The sequence below is a fragment of the Cyrtonyx montezumae genome, unplaced genomic scaffold, assembly GCF_038088225.1.
Source record: "Cyrtonyx montezumae isolate F1298 unplaced genomic scaffold, pur_monq_1.0 scaffold_0, whole genome shotgun sequence".
Classification (NCBI taxonomy): Eukaryota; Metazoa; Chordata; class Aves; order Galliformes; family Odontophoridae; genus Cyrtonyx; species Cyrtonyx montezumae.
Genome location: NW_027071824.1, coordinates 17,925,796 through 17,942,324, shown reverse-complemented (window position 1 = coordinate 17,942,324; position 16,529 = coordinate 17,925,796). Strand labels below are relative to the sequence as shown.

Below are 16,529 nucleotides of genomic sequence, written 5' to 3'. Positions count from 1 at the left end.
TGTGAGATGTCTGTTGGGACTTGTTTGGTTAATTACCTTTTGTACTTTGTCCATAATATTTTCTTTCCTTCTATGGTATTCACAACTGAAGTTAGAATTTTTGTAGTTCTTTTGCTTTCACTCAGAAGAATTTTGTTGTAGTAAAGCAAAATGAATTCTCGTATAAAAAATGCAAGATCCAATAATTACAGTAATAACTGAGAAGTACTTTAAGAGGAATGCTGTCTTGTGAGTTGAATTTAACTATATGCTTGTCTAAACTTTTTTAATTGGCTGTTATGTTTTTAGGTGGAGAACTTCATTTCCTTCAGATTGGAGGAACGTGTGATGACATAGATGAAACTGATATACTTGTAGATGGATCCCTTTCCAAAAGCGTAGAGCAGTCATCAGAGGGCATCAAGCCATTATCTAACCCTTCTAGTCCAGGTATTACAGGTAAATAATACATCTTTATTATTACAATAAAATCTCTGAGCTGCTTTTAATCTCTTCAGGATTTTCCTGCCTTGTAGATTAAAAAGCAGAAGTAATAGTTGTTGCAGTGAGTTTTCTGCCTGACTCTGGGTCTTCATCACTTTTCTGAAAGAATTTTGTGTTTTCTCTCAAGCTGGAGGATATGGTATTGTTGGTTCAGACTTAGTGCTGAGGGTATGGTATTTGTTTTCTTGGTGATTTTTTTCTTTACAACTAAAATCTTTTGGTTGGTTTGTTTGTTTCTTTTTTTTAGTTGTAAGAAAAAATGCTAAAAATGTATGAAAATTGACATGATGCATACTTTACTCTCCCTGAATTTTTCAATCTCTGTGTCTGAAGAAGCCTGTTTTTAGAGCTCCTTTATAATGTTTGTTTAGGTATTTGTCTTCCTGAGATATTTTATTTTTCAGTACTTTTTTGATGAATATCCTGTAAACCCATTCCTTCAGGACAGGACTTGGATATGAAGACAAGATATTTGTCCAGGCTCAGTGTCTTTTAAGTGAATTGTATATTGCCTGCATGTTTTTCATTTATCCCTCTTCTAAGCTAAACTTGAGAGCTTCAAAAACATTCTGATAAACGACCATGAAACAAGTCTGCATTGATAAGGATGTGCCAAAGTAATGTTTTAGACAACTGTGATAAATACTAAAATTTCGTCTAGAATGTGTTTTAAATTATCTAAAAGTGTTCTAATCAGCTTTACACAGTTAAGTGTAACTGGCTGTCTACTTCATTGTGGTGGCTCTTGTTGAATCTCAGTGTGCTCATATCCTTTTTTGAACTTATCTTCATGTCACAGTCACACATAGTTAACTTCATGCATGGCAGTTTGACTTTGTTAAAATGTTAATAAGATGTTTTGAGGAGAAAAAAGTAATCCATATAGTAAATATTTGTGTTCTGTAATTATTCAGGAGTTGATCTTTTGGTGGACCAGCCATTTTCCCTTGAAACATTGACATCTCTAGTAGAACTTACTCGTTTTGAGACCTTGACACCACGATTTTCAGCCACTGTCCCTCCCTGTTGGGTAGAAGTCCAGCAAGAGCAGCAGCAAAGGAGGCATCCTCAGCATTTACACCAGCAGCACCATGGAGATGCAGCTCAACACACTCGAACTTGGAAGCTACAGACAGACAGGTAAGTAGAATAATGTACAGAAAAGAATTGATCATGCATGTAGCTACTGTTATCACAAATTTTGAGTGATTTCCTTATTTTTAAACAGTGTACAAGTTTAAGAATGTGTACTTTTGAAGAGACCAGTCCTTATTCTGTGGTTTTCAAAGGAGTTCTTCATACCATAGTTGTTGTAGTTTATTCATGTATTTTTTGTATTACATTATTATTTTCTCATTGAACAAGTAGATTTCCAAGAATTAGATATTCCTCCAAATGCATCTTCTTGTGCACACATATTCTTAATAATTTTTTCCGACAATGCAAGCAATAGCTGCTGTTATAAATGTAATTGGTTGTCCTCATCCAAACTGTGTTGTAGTTTTATTTTAAAATGTGAAAATAGAACATAGATTTATGTATGTTAATGTCAAATAAAATGGGTTTATATGCAAAACATTTTCTTGAGCAGGAAAGAGCCCTTAGTGTGCTAAAACTTAGGCAAAATTTTCTGTAATAGGAAGTGTGCTGGCACAGTGTCTTGTAAACTTGCTGTTTTGTTTTACACTGGGCATGTGAACTTGGGATTCTTCAGGAATTCTAAAAACTGAAACAGTAGTGAGGCAGTCTTCTTGATGATTTGCTTAAAACCTAGTTGAACTGCCTTTCCATGGTATTTTTTAAATTAAAATTCTTGAGAAGGCAGCAGAGTACAGCTGTAAGTTGTGTAGTGCGGTGTTTTGTTTTTTTTTAATTTGTTTTGTTAATGAAATGCAGAATAAGATACTGCAAGATATTTTGGGTCCAGCTGTTAACACATCCATCAAACTGCTATGTAAGTTTTTTAAACTAATGATGAATCTAAATACCAATAGAGTGAAAAGAAGGAAGCCGAAGGACACTAGGGGTACTAGAGATCATATGTGGAGGGGAAAAAGGATGTATAAATAAGTTAAAGGTAACATATGTTCATTACACATTTGAGATGGGAAAACAGGTCAGGAAAGTAAGGGTTGCAGGCCTGACTGATGCCTAGCATGAGCTGAACTTGTTTTATCTTAAATATTCGTAAGCTGTGGTTAAGAAAGGTTTTGAAAGCTGTCTTTATTTTGTGATTTTGCTTTGCATAAGTGAAATATTCTGTTTATGCCAAGTGAAAAAGAAGTTTCCTAGAAAATAACTTCTAGTAATGACTGTTGATTATCTAGTGTGGTCAGAAACAGTTGGAAAAATAAAAAGCCATGAAATAAGTTACAAAAAACCAAAACATTAAAGTTAATAGTTGTTAATAAACTAATGTTCCAGTTAACATTTATTTAATTACAGAAAAAGATTTATACATGCTGTGAAGTAAAATAGGAATGTAAAGAAGTAAAGGTGAAAGCTTTAGTATAGTAATGCATACCGTTAGTAGATGTTAATGACATATTTAGACAACAGATTACAGTCCATTTTTTTTTTTGTAGAATGAAACATAGGTTTTCAAGATTAAGAGTGAGGTTTGTAATTAGAAGTTAGATATTCACGTGTTTCCCAGCATTTAATCTCTGGAAATGGAGGTGCAGCTCAGAGTTCAGTTGTAGTGAAAGATGAAACATTGAGACACTGGAAAATATTTTGTATCTGTGAGAATGCTGGTAAACTTGCATTTAGAACACAGTCTTTCTTGTGTATTCGTCTTTAAAATGATAACCATACAACTAGAAGGACTTCAGAGAGTTAAAAATCTGATTAAAGGGGAGGTTTTTTCACTCATACCTTAACTTGATTGTTCATTGCCACATCTAAGAAGATCTCTTCAGTATTCGAGATGAATATGGGGCCTTCTTGTAGGGCCATTATACCATGTATATCTGCTATGTACTTTCAACTTCCTTTGGAGCATCTAGTACTGACTTGTAAAAATATATATATATGTAAATAGAGTAAACCATTCACAGTTCTATATTGGTATGGCAGTGTGTGTCTTCCAGTATACAGGCTATAGTAGACCACTGCAGACCAGCTGGTTTATTACTTCAGCTTAAACTGGATGAACAGATTATTTAGTTTTTCTGTAGGTTTGCTCCTTTGAGTGTCTCATTCACTTCATGTTTTGCGCAGTGTCTATATAAATATCCAAACATACAAAAAAAAAAAAAAAAAACCAAAAAACCAAAAAACCCCACCTCCACACCTTCTGTTTTGTGTAGGGCTAAGTATCCTACAAGACCCAGAAAAATCATGAATGATTCTGACAAGGTTTTTGTATTATGTTTGCTAAATCTTTTCCCTGGAGCTGTACAATTATTTCATTTCAGCTAACAAGTACAAATATATAAAATTCTTCACTGTTGCTTTATAAATCAAAACCATAAGCTTTCTACTGTCCATCTTTTACCACCTCCCAAAATAAATAATTTTCAGTACTGCCTTTCTTGTGAAAGCAGGAGAGAACTTCCAAATTCTATTACTGTTTTTCTGTGAGAGCAGCCGTAAATAACGAGGCGTATAATGGTGTGGTTTGTACCGTGCCGTGTCTGAATTGCTAATGCTGTTTAAGTTTCTTGACTTTTAGTTTCCCCTTGGCCTAGAAGCTTTCTACTGCAGTATGAATAGTGCTGCCATTATGCCCATTCGCTAGTTTGCCAGCCCTGCTTTTCCTGGACAGGCTGCTAATAGCTGCCCCTGCAGTGAAGCTCCTGAATTCGCTCTTCTTCATCAGAGGCTTCAAGTGCATCTGAGACTGCTGAGGTAGAAGCAAATTCCATAAAAGGCAGATGGTTAACTTCTTAAATAGTCATTGAAGGAAAAATGAAACCATTCTCAAATTCTGTGTTTAATTCTAAATTTCCACAATATGCAAAATGAGTTTGAAGGACTAATCTTGTTAATTGCAGCAGAAAAAAACTGAATTATTTTACCTATCTATTGCCTTAGAATTTGCTCAATAGTGTCTTAGAATCATAGAATTGCTCAGGTTGGAAAAGACCTTCAAGATCATCGAGTCCAACTGCAACCTAACCATACTACCCTGATTCTAGCAATCCACTGCTAAATCATGTCCTGGACCACCACATCCAGACGGTTTTTTTCCATTCGGGGTGGTGACTTAGTCAACTCCCTGAGTAGCCTATTCCAGTGCTGAACAACCCTTTCTGTAAAGAAGTTTTTCCTTATATCCAAGCTGAACTTCCCCTGGTGCAGCTTGAGGCTGTTTCCCCTTTTTCTATCACCACTGAGAAGAGACCAACCCTGTTCTCACTGCAATCACCTTTCATAGATTTGAGGAGGGCATTAATGTCTCCCCTCAGCCTCCTCTTCCCAAGACTAAACAGCCCTAGTTCTTCTTGGCCACCTGGCTACACTTCTGGCTCATATTCAGCCGACTGTCCATCAGCACACCAAGGTCCCTTTCTATCAGGAAGCTTTCTAGCCACTCCTTTCCAAACCTGTAAGGTTGCAAGTGGTTCTTGTGACCAAAATGAAGTACCCAACACTTGGCTATATTGAAATTCCTAAGAGTTTACCTTAGCCTATCAATCCAATCTATTCAGGTCCCTCCGTGTGCCCTTCTTCCCTCCTCACAAATAATCTTCTGATGATTTAATTTAATGTGTATATTCATTTTAGGGACACTTCATATTTCATGTTGAAAGGAAACACCTCCTGTGCTTTCAGATATCTTTCCAAAATACATTTTATCTTATTTTTTGGTTGATAAAAAGGAAAGTATTGAAACTGTAGTACAGTTGTAATCCAAATAACTTTCATGTAGAGATTCCTTCAGAAGTATCTACTTGCTTGAAGGAGACAAGTATCCTTCAGGGATATTAATATTGCAAAGCGTTAAATATATTTTTTACAGATCCTTAATCTGTTTATATCTTCAGAACAACACTTGGTCCATAGCATATCATTTGATTTAAATTAAATACCTTTTTGTCATTTAGATGTTAGAAAAACATTTGGATAGTAATTTATGTCATGTACACTGTTTCTTATTGTTCTCAGCTATGAAATCAGATAATCACAGGTTATCAAAGTTGCTATGTTTTTAAAAATTGTAAAAAGTGTTGATCTGAAAGAGCAGTTAAATACATACAAATGTGACAATTCACTCACAATTAATTTTATTCAAATTGCTCTTCAGGTTGAACTATTTATTGCAAACCCTTTTTTATCAACCTGTGGAACTGATCCGTGAGGAGTACTTCTCAAGTTTATAATTTTCATATAGAACAAAATTGGCTTTAAAAGGAAAATGTGACTCATTAAAAGAAAGCTGCACCCAGTTTGCTCAGCTCAGGCTCCTGAATGTGCACATGGCAAGAAGCACTTCTCACCCTGCGTAAATTTCCAAATGTGTATTTATTTATCTATCTATCTATATATCTAGTCTAGAGGCTAGTATTTTGAGCCTCCTGGATGTGGCTGTTCTGGTCCTGAAAAGTGACACTGTTTAACAGCTACCTATACAGATGGCCAACTTAGATGGTTGCAAGGCAGTTACTATCATGCTTTCATGTAATTCAGCAAATGGAGGATCCTTTTTCAGCTTTTTTTTTTTTAATTCTAGAAATAATACTGTTACTTATAGTAGTATGGAAGCAGTACTGTAATGAAGATAATGTGGAACCTTCACTGCTGGTTTTATTCGATAAATGTCTTGTTCTGCTGGCCCCCCTTCCCCCCCAGTCAATTGGCCTTTAAATTGTTCTTCATAAAATGAATGTGGGCAATTGCAGATTGAAATCCTTCTACTTCAGGAATGAACGTGTATATCAACTGACATGGAATATATTTTTCTGTTTTTAAGGAATGCGTGTGTAGAAGGAGATTGTATTAATACCTGTTTGATTTAAATATTAATAATGTATCTTTGTCTTCCTTTTTTCCTTACAGCAACAGCTGGGATGAACATGTCTTTGAACTAGTTCTTCCAAAAGCTTGTATGGTTGGGCATGTGGACTTCAAATTTGTTTTGAATTCAAACATCACAAACATTCCTCAGATTCAGGTGACTTTACTGAAAAATAAAGCGCCAGGCTTAGGAAAAGTCAATGGTAAGAAAAGACTTGAGGTATCTTTTACAATATTTTCTTGTCCTCAAAATCAGTGTTCTCTCTGAAGCATGTTAGACGACTTGGCTGAAATTACGTAAACATCTTCATTTTCTACTTAGTTCATTTTTATCCTGTTTCTAAGAGTCATGTTCACTTTTTTCACTTTACATGTTAAAAGGTAAATTAGAAAAGCAAACAGAACAAACAGTTTCAAAATCCTGAATTTTATGGAAATAAAAACTACATGGTTCAGAAAGGTTGAACCATTTTCTTATGATGTGTTGCTTGAATCCTGTAGTCATTAAAAAAAGAAATTGCTGTTAATTGTTATTAATCTTAGAGGTTAACAGTTGAAGCAACTTCATGTCTTCTCATCTATGATTTGTGAGAACCATTTAATTGGTAAAAAATTAAATATTATCAAAACAGTATCTTGATGTTCAGTGTGAAAAATAATTGTTTTCATGTCAGCTCATTAAAATTTCAGTACTGGAATCCAATTACTTAGGAGGTAATCTTCAGTTGATTGCTAAGAGGAGATATTTGGATGGTTATTCAGAGAAATATTTTATAACATTTGCTGCAGTTGCAATCTTAATGTGAAAAACACAGGAAGCTGATAAAATCTTCAATGAAAACTCCTGGTTCTGTTCTTTATAAACCTGAAGCAATGCTTATAAATTATGCTGTTTTTTATTCTCCAGAAGCAGCAGTCGATAGACAGATTACATTTCCTCTATCTCCAGCTCATAATAGTGAAACAGAGAGAAATGGAAAGCCAGGACTGGTTGAATTCAGTGAAGAAATGCAGTATATGGATGTAGAGGAACCACAATGTAAGCTTTATTTATCTTGTTACAGTTTGTTTAAAATGCAAGCTTGCTTTTTTATACTTTTAATTATATACTGGAATTTCTTCATAAATATTATTTAGCCATTTGTAACAGTCTCGTTTCTTAGACCTGCTCAGTGATGCCTTTCTCATTATTCTGTTTTTACTGCATGAGTTGAAAGTCAAAATAAATGGATAAGCTAATTGCACTGAAGCATTTTTTTGTTTCAATACAGGTTAGTACTTGTTTGAATTTAAGTACCTTTCTAACTTAAACTATTACTCTATTCCAGAAATATTTTACTCGGCTTCCTTACCTAGTTCTAAAACAAATATTTTATGTTCTTCATTTTTTTAAAGAGATTACTGCAGCAAACTAGGAAAAATAATAAAAGGCATGTAAACAGTTCACAGCCAGTCATGTTAACTTTCAGCCGTTATCAGAATTGATCTGCCTATTTTTATAATAATATAATCTTTTTAGGATTTTTGTTGACCAGTGCTCTTCCACAAAATGTACTGGAGAGACTCTATAAGACAGTCAAATTAGATCTGAATGAGGAGAGCTACTAACTCTGGAGAGGAAAAATAATTAGTTGGAGTGATTCAGTCCAAGAACTTAGATTCTTTTTCTTGGTCTGTTCATCATTTCATATCTTTTGTGTGATCAGTTTTATCTAGATCTGTTTTCTTATCTATCTATTCATGTCTGTATTATTCATGTTTTTTAAGGTCTTAGGTTGTGTCCATTTTTGGAGGAGCATAAGGAGGATATACTCTGTGGTCCAGTATGGTTGGCTACTGGACTTGATTTGTCAGGACATGCTGGAATGTTGACACTAACTAGTCCAAAGCTTGTTAAAGGTAAAACAGTTTACTGTGCTATTCATATGAAGTATGCATGTCCGAATTGCATCTTGTACTTTTGTAGTCTGTCTTGGGTTTGGATTTATCTTCACGTTGATAAATTTTGCTATATATAACACAGTAGTGAGTTACTATTTCAAACTGATGTTAAAATACTTCGATGTAGTTGAGCTCTGCTTGTGTATGCTGTATCTCTGAAAGCTGTTACAGCTTGCCCTAGTAACTGATACATGTTCTTCCACCTCTTTCTTTTTTTCTTTTTTTTTTCTTTTTTTTTAATCACTTCCAGGCATGGCTGGTGGCAAGTACCGTTCATTTTTAATTCATGTTAAAGCAGTGAATGACAGAGGAACAGAAGAAATCTGCAATGGTGGCATTAGGCCGGTTGTTAGAATACCATCTCTGAAACCACAGACTAACAAGGGCCATTCCCTTGCTTCACTGTTGGCAAAAGTTGCAGCAGGCAAGGTACTGAATAGCCAAGAAAGACATCTGTGTTAATACTGTAGAACTGGTATGGCTTAGATCACCAGAAAACAAAACAACTATTAAGAGAATTAAGATCCACAACAAATTACTTTTATTTTTTTTCTCAGGAGTTAATCCTGTATTAATGCTTTCAAGAATTAGAGTTATTACTTGAAAGTTGTCTCTTCTGTGAAAGTTTAGTTCCTGCTGTGAGCATTTGTTTTTAAACTTCTGTTTTTATGAGTGACTTTTAGTAGCTGATCAACTTTGTCCTTTTATGAGATTTTATCTGTGTGTATTTTACTCTTGATTGTTACAGTTAGAAGATTGAATGATGTGGTGTACCTCTCACTGGAAATTATTAAAATGGTTAGAACATGATAAACTACAAACAATGTTAAATTTGATGCTCTGCATAAAAATAGTCCACTTTAGTACAGTACTTTAAAATACTTCTTTTAGCTTAAAAAATCTTGACTTATAGCTGTGCTGTTGCTAGCAAGCTGTAAATATTCCAGTGCTCATAGTGGAAGATTTTGCTGAGCTGTATGTGCTTTGTTCTGAACAGAGTATATAGCTGCAACAATCAAAGACAGTGCAATTTCTGAAATCTTTTAATTCCTCTCTCTTTGCCAAACATCAGGAAAAACCATCTAGCAAAATTGAAGCCAGTAATTCTTCAAGAAAATCAGATAATCTTAGAGGTTGTGATTTACTTCAAGAAGTCTCTGTAACAATTCGAAGATTTAAAAAAACTTCAATTTCAAAGGAAAGGTTAGTAGATGGTTTATAATTGTATGAAATGTTGGTTTCAGATGGAGTCCTTGTGAAATACTTAGTCCATGAAATATCATAGTACAAATCATTGTTTGAAGTTGTCACTTTGTAAATATGTTTTATATGAGAAGCCCAGAAAGTCATTTATTTTGGGGGCATTGTACTGTGTAAGTTGTGGTAGAAAACAGTATGTAATCCTTAAAGCATGTAGCTGTTTCTGAGTGATTATTTGCCTTACTCGTAAAACAGAAGGTAAATAATACCATTTTCTTGGTAATTTAGATGAATTATTTAGTCAGACTTCTAAAGAAGAATTTTTTCTTTCTTATTTCTACATGATGTCTTGTTTTTAGCACAAAATATATTATTTGCCCAAAAGTGGAGAATGAAATTCGGTTATCAAATCATTACTCAAATACGACTTAAGGTCTCTGTGGACTGGAATTACAGACGTGATGCTATATAAATAATATAGCATTTAATCTGTATTGCCAACTACCTCCCCACAGTGGTTGCACTGACTGTAATGGGCTGTAACATAATCCAAGAGGCTGCAAGTGCAGGAAATAAAAATAGCGACTTCAGTTACTCCATGGGGTTTAGAAAAATGTCTCATTAGGACATAATACAGATAATATTTTTGGATATAGTTGATGAATGTTTATTAGGGAAGAAGGAAATCCAAGAAAAAAATGTAACCCTTAAGTTGATCCTGAGTGTGATGGAGGTTCTGCTTAAAACCTTAGTCATTTGATAACAGCAGCTGCAGTACACTTAAATATGAATTTAGAGGAACATCCTTGGAGGAGCAGTGAAAGTTTAAAATTCTTCTACAGTGGTGCTTTTTATAAAGAGTACAACCTTCAGTGAGACTTGTTGAAAAGAAGATTTAAGGGACACCGGAGAAAACTTAAGTCCCTTCAGCCAACAGAAAAGCTGCTGAAGAACATGATAGTGGAAGCATCAGGCCAGTACACACTGCTTATGGGGAAAGATGTCCTAAACAAAAAGATAAATTATTTGAAATAAGAAGATATTGTTCAAGAGTGTGGATGCCTTGTCCTGAAGAGAATAACAGGACTCAGACACTGTACATGTTTACATTAAAATAAGCAAGAACAGAAAGTATTTGAAGGATGGGGAGCAAAATGAAGCAGTAGTTGTAATTTGTCTTTTAAGTGTCAGGAGCAGAAATCTTGCTGCTTGGTCTGTAGGGCCAGTCAGAGATCAGATATAGAAAGAATATTCAGAGCAAAGAATGAATTGTCAGCATCATTGTTCATGGTGGAGAATACAAAGAAATCTAAAGCATGTGAATTTCTAGTGTGGGTGGCATTTTAGAAGACCAATCTTAAATTTAATTAATTGTATAATAGGTTTTAGATGAAACTGACAAAGTGAACAGTAGTACTGTTTAGGACTGCCTTGTGTTCAGCAAAGAATTTCAGGAGTCCTCCAGGATGAAACAGATGAATATCTAATGGAAGTGAGGTTTCATGCTCTCAAATGCTTCAGAACATAAGAAGAAGTGTGTGGTATTAAAGAATGGTTCTGAAAATGGTTCTAGGTAACCACAGACTTGTAAGCCTGTTGATATTACTGATCTTCCAGCAAAAGTTGTTTTTAGTTTTCCAGAAAGCCTGTGGTGATGGCTTTTGTCAGAACTATGAAGAGTGGGTCCTGAATGAATTAGCAACAGATCCTTTAATGGCAGTGCTGGAAGTAGATATGTGCAAGTAGTTTGGGAAGACTTTTAGACAATCAAAGTTTGCTTAGGTTTACAGCATAATAAATGAGCTAATATAGGGGGGAAAAATGTAGTTTATTAAATATACAATAATTATGCAGAAAATAGGAATATTAGGAATCATAGGATCACCAAGGTTGGAAAAGATATCAAAGATCATTTAGTCCAACTGTTTACCTGTCACCAATATTTCCTTCTAGATCATATCCCTTATCATCTAAACGTGCAGAGAAGATATCATATATGCATTTAATGCTTTAACTGTCATCTAGGCATCTTTTTTTTTTCCTGTTCCTAAGATAGGTTACAAAACTAGAAGCACATTTTAATAGGAGAATGACCATATTGAATAATTGTTTTTTTAAATCTCCATCTTTCCCAGGGTTCAGCGGTGTGCCATGTTACAGTTTTCAGAGTTCCATGAGAAACTGCTCAATACTCTTTGCAAAAAGACAGATGATGGTCTGACCACCGAACATGCTCAGAGTCTTGTTCTAGACACACTTTGTTGGCTAGCAGGAGTGTACTCAAATGGACCTGGCAGGTAAGAGAGAATCTGTCTAAAGTAGTGTAGCTGCTTGTCAGTATCATCTCTATTCGAACAGTTTTCCATGATTATCTAAGGCATGCAACTTGTCTTTGCAGCTCGAAGGAAGGAAATGACAGTTTGCTTGCCAAAACACGTAAATGTGTCTCTGATATAATACGTGTTTGTTTCTTTGAAGCTGGACGGAGCATAGCTCACAAATGTGCACGGTTTCTTGCACTGTGCATTAGGTGAGTGCAGTTTTGTTTGAAATGCATGTGCTTCTTGTAAATGTATATATTTCAGTGCAATCTGCATTGGATGTAGCATTTGGTTATTGCTTAAATTTATGAACAGAATGGTCTGGATCTTCTGCTGAGGAAAATTATGTTAGGGAATGGCTATGAGGGACATCCAACTTTCAGTTTTATCTTCTGGTGGAGATTTAATGTATCTTTCTTACTTTGTTAAACCTTAAAGTGTCTGGCTGTGTCTTTCTCTGTAGCAATGGCAGGTGTGACCCAAGTCAGCAGGGTTTTGGATCAGTTCTCCTAAAAGCTTTACTTGACAATATGCCTCTTCTACCTGCTGCTGCAACAGGTGGTATGTATACAGTATTTATTGTCATGCAGAAATGCAGTACCTTTGTTTGTCATGTTTTGTTGGGGTATCTTGCAGAATAGGAATTACATGATTGTTTAGTTAGTAATAACTGCTTCTTGTGGTCTGGTGCACTGTACTTGCAAATTTAACTGTAAGGAGAAGTACCTGGAGCAAATAGGGAATGAAGAGACAGCAGCCAAAAAGAGGGTCAGAGGAAACAGCTGAATCTGGAATGAGAGTTGGCTCAGGAGGAATTGGAGCCTTTAATGTAGTATCTTCATGTACCCAAAGCATTTTGGTTGTGTTTAGTAAAAGCAGAGCACAGAAGTAAGGAAAGAAACGTGCAAAATTTTCTCTTTGGAACCTAAGTTTATTCTGTTATGAACCAGGCAGCAAGAGAAGTATTTGTGAAAGCGTTATTATGATTCTGCAGTAAAGTTATTCCTCTTACCCCCTCCCTCTGCCTCTCAAAAAACACCCAAATAACACTGGTAGATGAAGGGAAGAATGAGTATACTTCCTACTCTGTATTCAAGAATTTATTAGTTCATTTATTCAGGGGCCACAGAGTTGATCAGAGGGGGCTGGAGCACTTCTCCTGTGAAGACTGTCTGAAGGAGCTGGGCTTGTTCAGTCTGGAGAAGAGAAGGCTGAGGGGAGACCTCATTACAGCCTCATAGTATTTAAAGGCAGATTATATAAACATGAGAGAAATCAACTTCTTTGCTTGGGTAGATAATGATAGGACAAGGGGGAATGGTTTTAAACTGAAGGAGAGAAAATTTAGATTAAATGTCGAGGGTAAGTTTTTGATTGAGAGAGTGGTGAGGTGCTGGAGTAGGTTGCCCAGAGAGGTTGAGTGCCCCATGCCTGGAGGTATTCAAGGCCAGGTTAGTTGGGGCCCTGATCTAGTACTTGATTTAGTGATGGGCAACTCTGCCTGTGGCATGAGGGTAAGGAACTTGATGATCCTTGACATTCCTTCCCACGTGAGCTGTTCTGTGATGTCATGGTTTGACACTTCCATTGATTATATTCTTGATATACTGAGTGACGTATTCACATTATGTTTCACTTGGAATTAATTCTGTTTCATTTTATATTTTTAATGCAGGATCAGTGTATTGGTATTTTGTTTTGCTGAATTATGTGAAAGATGAAGATTTGGCAGGGTGTAGTACAGCTTGTGCATCACTGTTAACTGCTGTGTCCCGACAGCTGCAGGATCGCCTAACGCCTATGGAAGCATTACTACAAACAAGGTACTAAGAGTAGTAGTCATTGTCAACTAAAAGACAAAATACAAGCTCTCTGATGCTCCCCTCTGGTGTTCTGAAAATTGTTGGCTGTTTAAAACAAAATCTGTTCTACTGTATTTGAGCAAGGACTAATATGATACAGCTCTGAAAAATTGTTGCAAAGGTAAAAGTAAATTAAATTACTATCTTGCAATTTACAGTACACTTTAGTTCAGCAAGTGTGTAATGATGTTGGGAGTTGTTGCATCTTTAAATACTGCTTAAGTTGTTTAATGTAAGGATTAACAGAGCATCATCTTTTTTGAATATAGTAGGGAATCAAAAATACTTAATAGTTTTTATTCTGTATAATGCTTCATAAAATCGTAGTCTGTCTGTGAGCTGACCATATATTTAAGAATTGCTACTGAACATCACGTTCTAAGAGTAAACACTTGGAGTAATTCACTGGTAATGCAGTTTCTTATTCTAAATTATACAACAGCATAGTTTCTGGCTGTAATGTTGAATCTTTTAGATGTTGAACTGATTGGCTGTGTTAACTTTGGGCTTACCTGCTGTATCTAAAGGATATCTCTGGTGGTTCTGCTTTGAAGCAGTTTCCAAGGCCATGTTATGATGGGAGCATGCTGGTGTTATTCAGCAGCTCTTCCAGTCTGTTTTTCTAGTCCTGCTTAATAATTAGACACAGTTTCCATTTGTTTTTTTTGTTTGGTTGGTTGTTTTTTTTTGGCTCGTCACTTGTTTGTACTGGGTATTAGTACAAAAACTACTGACTTTTTTACTACTTTATTTTCCTTTTTCTTCACATATAAAAGCCTAATTGGCTTGGGACCATCTTGCTACCTGAGCGATTGTCTTAATTCACTCTAGTACTGCCTGAGTAAGAAGCAATGAGATTTGGTTCTTCTGAGATAATTGGACCAATTATTATCACCAAGTACTGGCAAGCGTTGATTGATAGTCCTAGTAGCATTTCCATTTTTCTTCTAACTTCAGCTGGAAGAGCAAGCAAAATTGGAATTTTGTTTTGATATTTTTGAAAACAATACTTAATTTTTATTAGCTTCAGATAAATATCTAATTCAGTGCATGCGGACTTGCATGTTGCTCTGACTAATTGTTTTAGGTTTACAGTTCCAGTATTCATATCTGAGTGTGATTATATGTCAGATTTCCAGGGCAGTGTTAAATCTGCAAAACTGCTTAGCAACAGTTCCTTAACTAGCCACTTAAGCTGTTTGAATAGGTCACTTAATTGATTTTATTGAAATAGTATCGAATGGTAATTTTTGAGATGTATCAGTTGAATGTGGAGAGTGGTTTGAAATAAGACAAATTCTGCATGAAATACTTGCTCTTTCTCTCTAAATAAATTTATATTAATTCTTTCTGTTTTAATACTGCTATTTGTCTTACTCTATTTGCAGATATGGATTATATAGTTCACCTTTTGATCCAGTTCTCTTTGATTTGGAAATAAGTGGCTCCTCTTGTAAAAATGTATACAACAGCAGCATTGGTGTTCAATCAGATGAAATTGATTTGTCTGATGTTCTGTCAGGTACATATGTTTAAAAGTAACCTATTGTGGAAAAATTGGTAATTCTCTTTATTGTGCTGATTTTCTTTGGTAAGATGGAGTTTTATACTTTCCCTATGTTTTATACTTGTACGCAGTGAAGTTCAAGAGATTCTCTTGCTTCATGAGGTCCACAGTTCCTGTGGGCCTTAAGGAAAGATGAAAGTCTTTTTCTTATCCTGTAGAAGAGCTGAGAGAAGGCTGGACATTAAGCAGAGAGGTTGAAATCATTCACTGTGTCAGGGTTATCAAAGAAATAATTTGTCACTTCAGTGTCAATTTGTCACTATCAGTTTGTCTGAGGTATCTGTTTATTATTCATTCAGGCTTGCAGCCATCACCAAGGCAGAGAAACGTAAATGGTTTTTTCAAAACTCAGGAAGTTGCCAGATGATTCCCTTTAATTAAATGTTATAGATCTCATGAGATTTTTTTTTGTTGTTTCAGAGACACTAACATACCTTAAATATTCTTATTTCTATCATCTCAGGTAATTTCATAAGGGAAAGTATTAGGACTTGTAATGTCCTGAGAAGAACATATATATGTCTTAGGAAATTCTTTTCATAGCAAACATATTTAATTAATCATAGTGACTTCCTTTTCTTGGTTGCTTTTGTACACCATCTTTCCAATCCTCCCTCTATTCTGCACCATATAATGATTAATATATTGAATAAAATTTCATATAGATTTGGTGTATGATCTTTGTCAGTCTGTTATTTTCCTGTCTTTCTTTCCAGGTGCATCAACATATTCCTGCAGTTTTCTGATATGAGAAAGAATAAAGCATCTAATTTTTTCTGGAATTAAGAAAGTTAAATTGTGTTCTGCTTTTGCATATGATATTTTTGCATTTTATATTTTGACTTAAGATTCTCTGTTCAGATTTGGCAGCATTATCCATTTTAAAATATACTCCCATCTATATGTATTGTGGACGTGATAGAGTTAACATGAAGCTATAAAATATTAAAATTATTAAATTCATTATCCATTTCAACACTATGAAACTTGCAGTGTTGTTATCAATAAATTATTAGGTGATGGAGCAAATACTTACTTCTCTTTCAGGAAATGGGAAAATAAGTAGCTGTGCAGCTGCTGAAGGAAGTTTTACCTCCCTTACTGGGCTTTTGGAAGTTGAACCTTTGCACTTTACATGTGTTTCAACAAGTGATGGAACTAGAATAGAAAGGGACGATGCAAGTACGTTTACTG

General features: G+C 35.2%; 1 protein-coding gene across 2 annotated transcripts in view; it reads left to right on the top strand.

The window, feature by feature from the left end:
* The window catches only part of BIRC6 (baculoviral IAP repeat containing 6), a 163,177-nt gene that overhangs the window by 31,145 nt on the left and 115,503 nt on the right, over positions 1-16,529 (top strand). Inside the window, exons 11-23 of one of the 2 annotated variants that reach the window (XM_065729152.1) lie at positions 289-438; positions 1,398-1,623; positions 6,487-6,647; positions 7,352-7,483; positions 8,212-8,343; positions 8,636-8,814; positions 9,458-9,588; positions 11,721-11,882; positions 11,984-12,115; positions 12,370-12,467; positions 13,582-13,729; positions 15,157-15,290; positions 16,383-16,517. In XM_065729152.1, coding sequence (XP_065585224.1) covers positions 289-438; positions 1,398-1,623; positions 6,487-6,647; positions 7,352-7,483; positions 8,212-8,343; positions 8,636-8,814; positions 9,458-9,588; positions 11,721-11,882; positions 11,984-12,115; positions 12,370-12,467; positions 13,582-13,729; positions 15,157-15,290; positions 16,383-16,517 — 1,920 coding nt within the window. Of the gene's footprint in view, positions 1-288; positions 439-1,397; positions 1,624-6,486; positions 6,648-7,351; positions 7,484-8,211; positions 8,344-8,635; positions 8,815-9,457; positions 9,589-11,720; positions 11,883-11,983; positions 12,116-12,369; positions 12,468-13,581; positions 13,730-15,156; positions 15,291-16,382 lie in introns of both variants that reach the window. The other variant, XM_065729144.1, reaches the window with a different exon arrangement.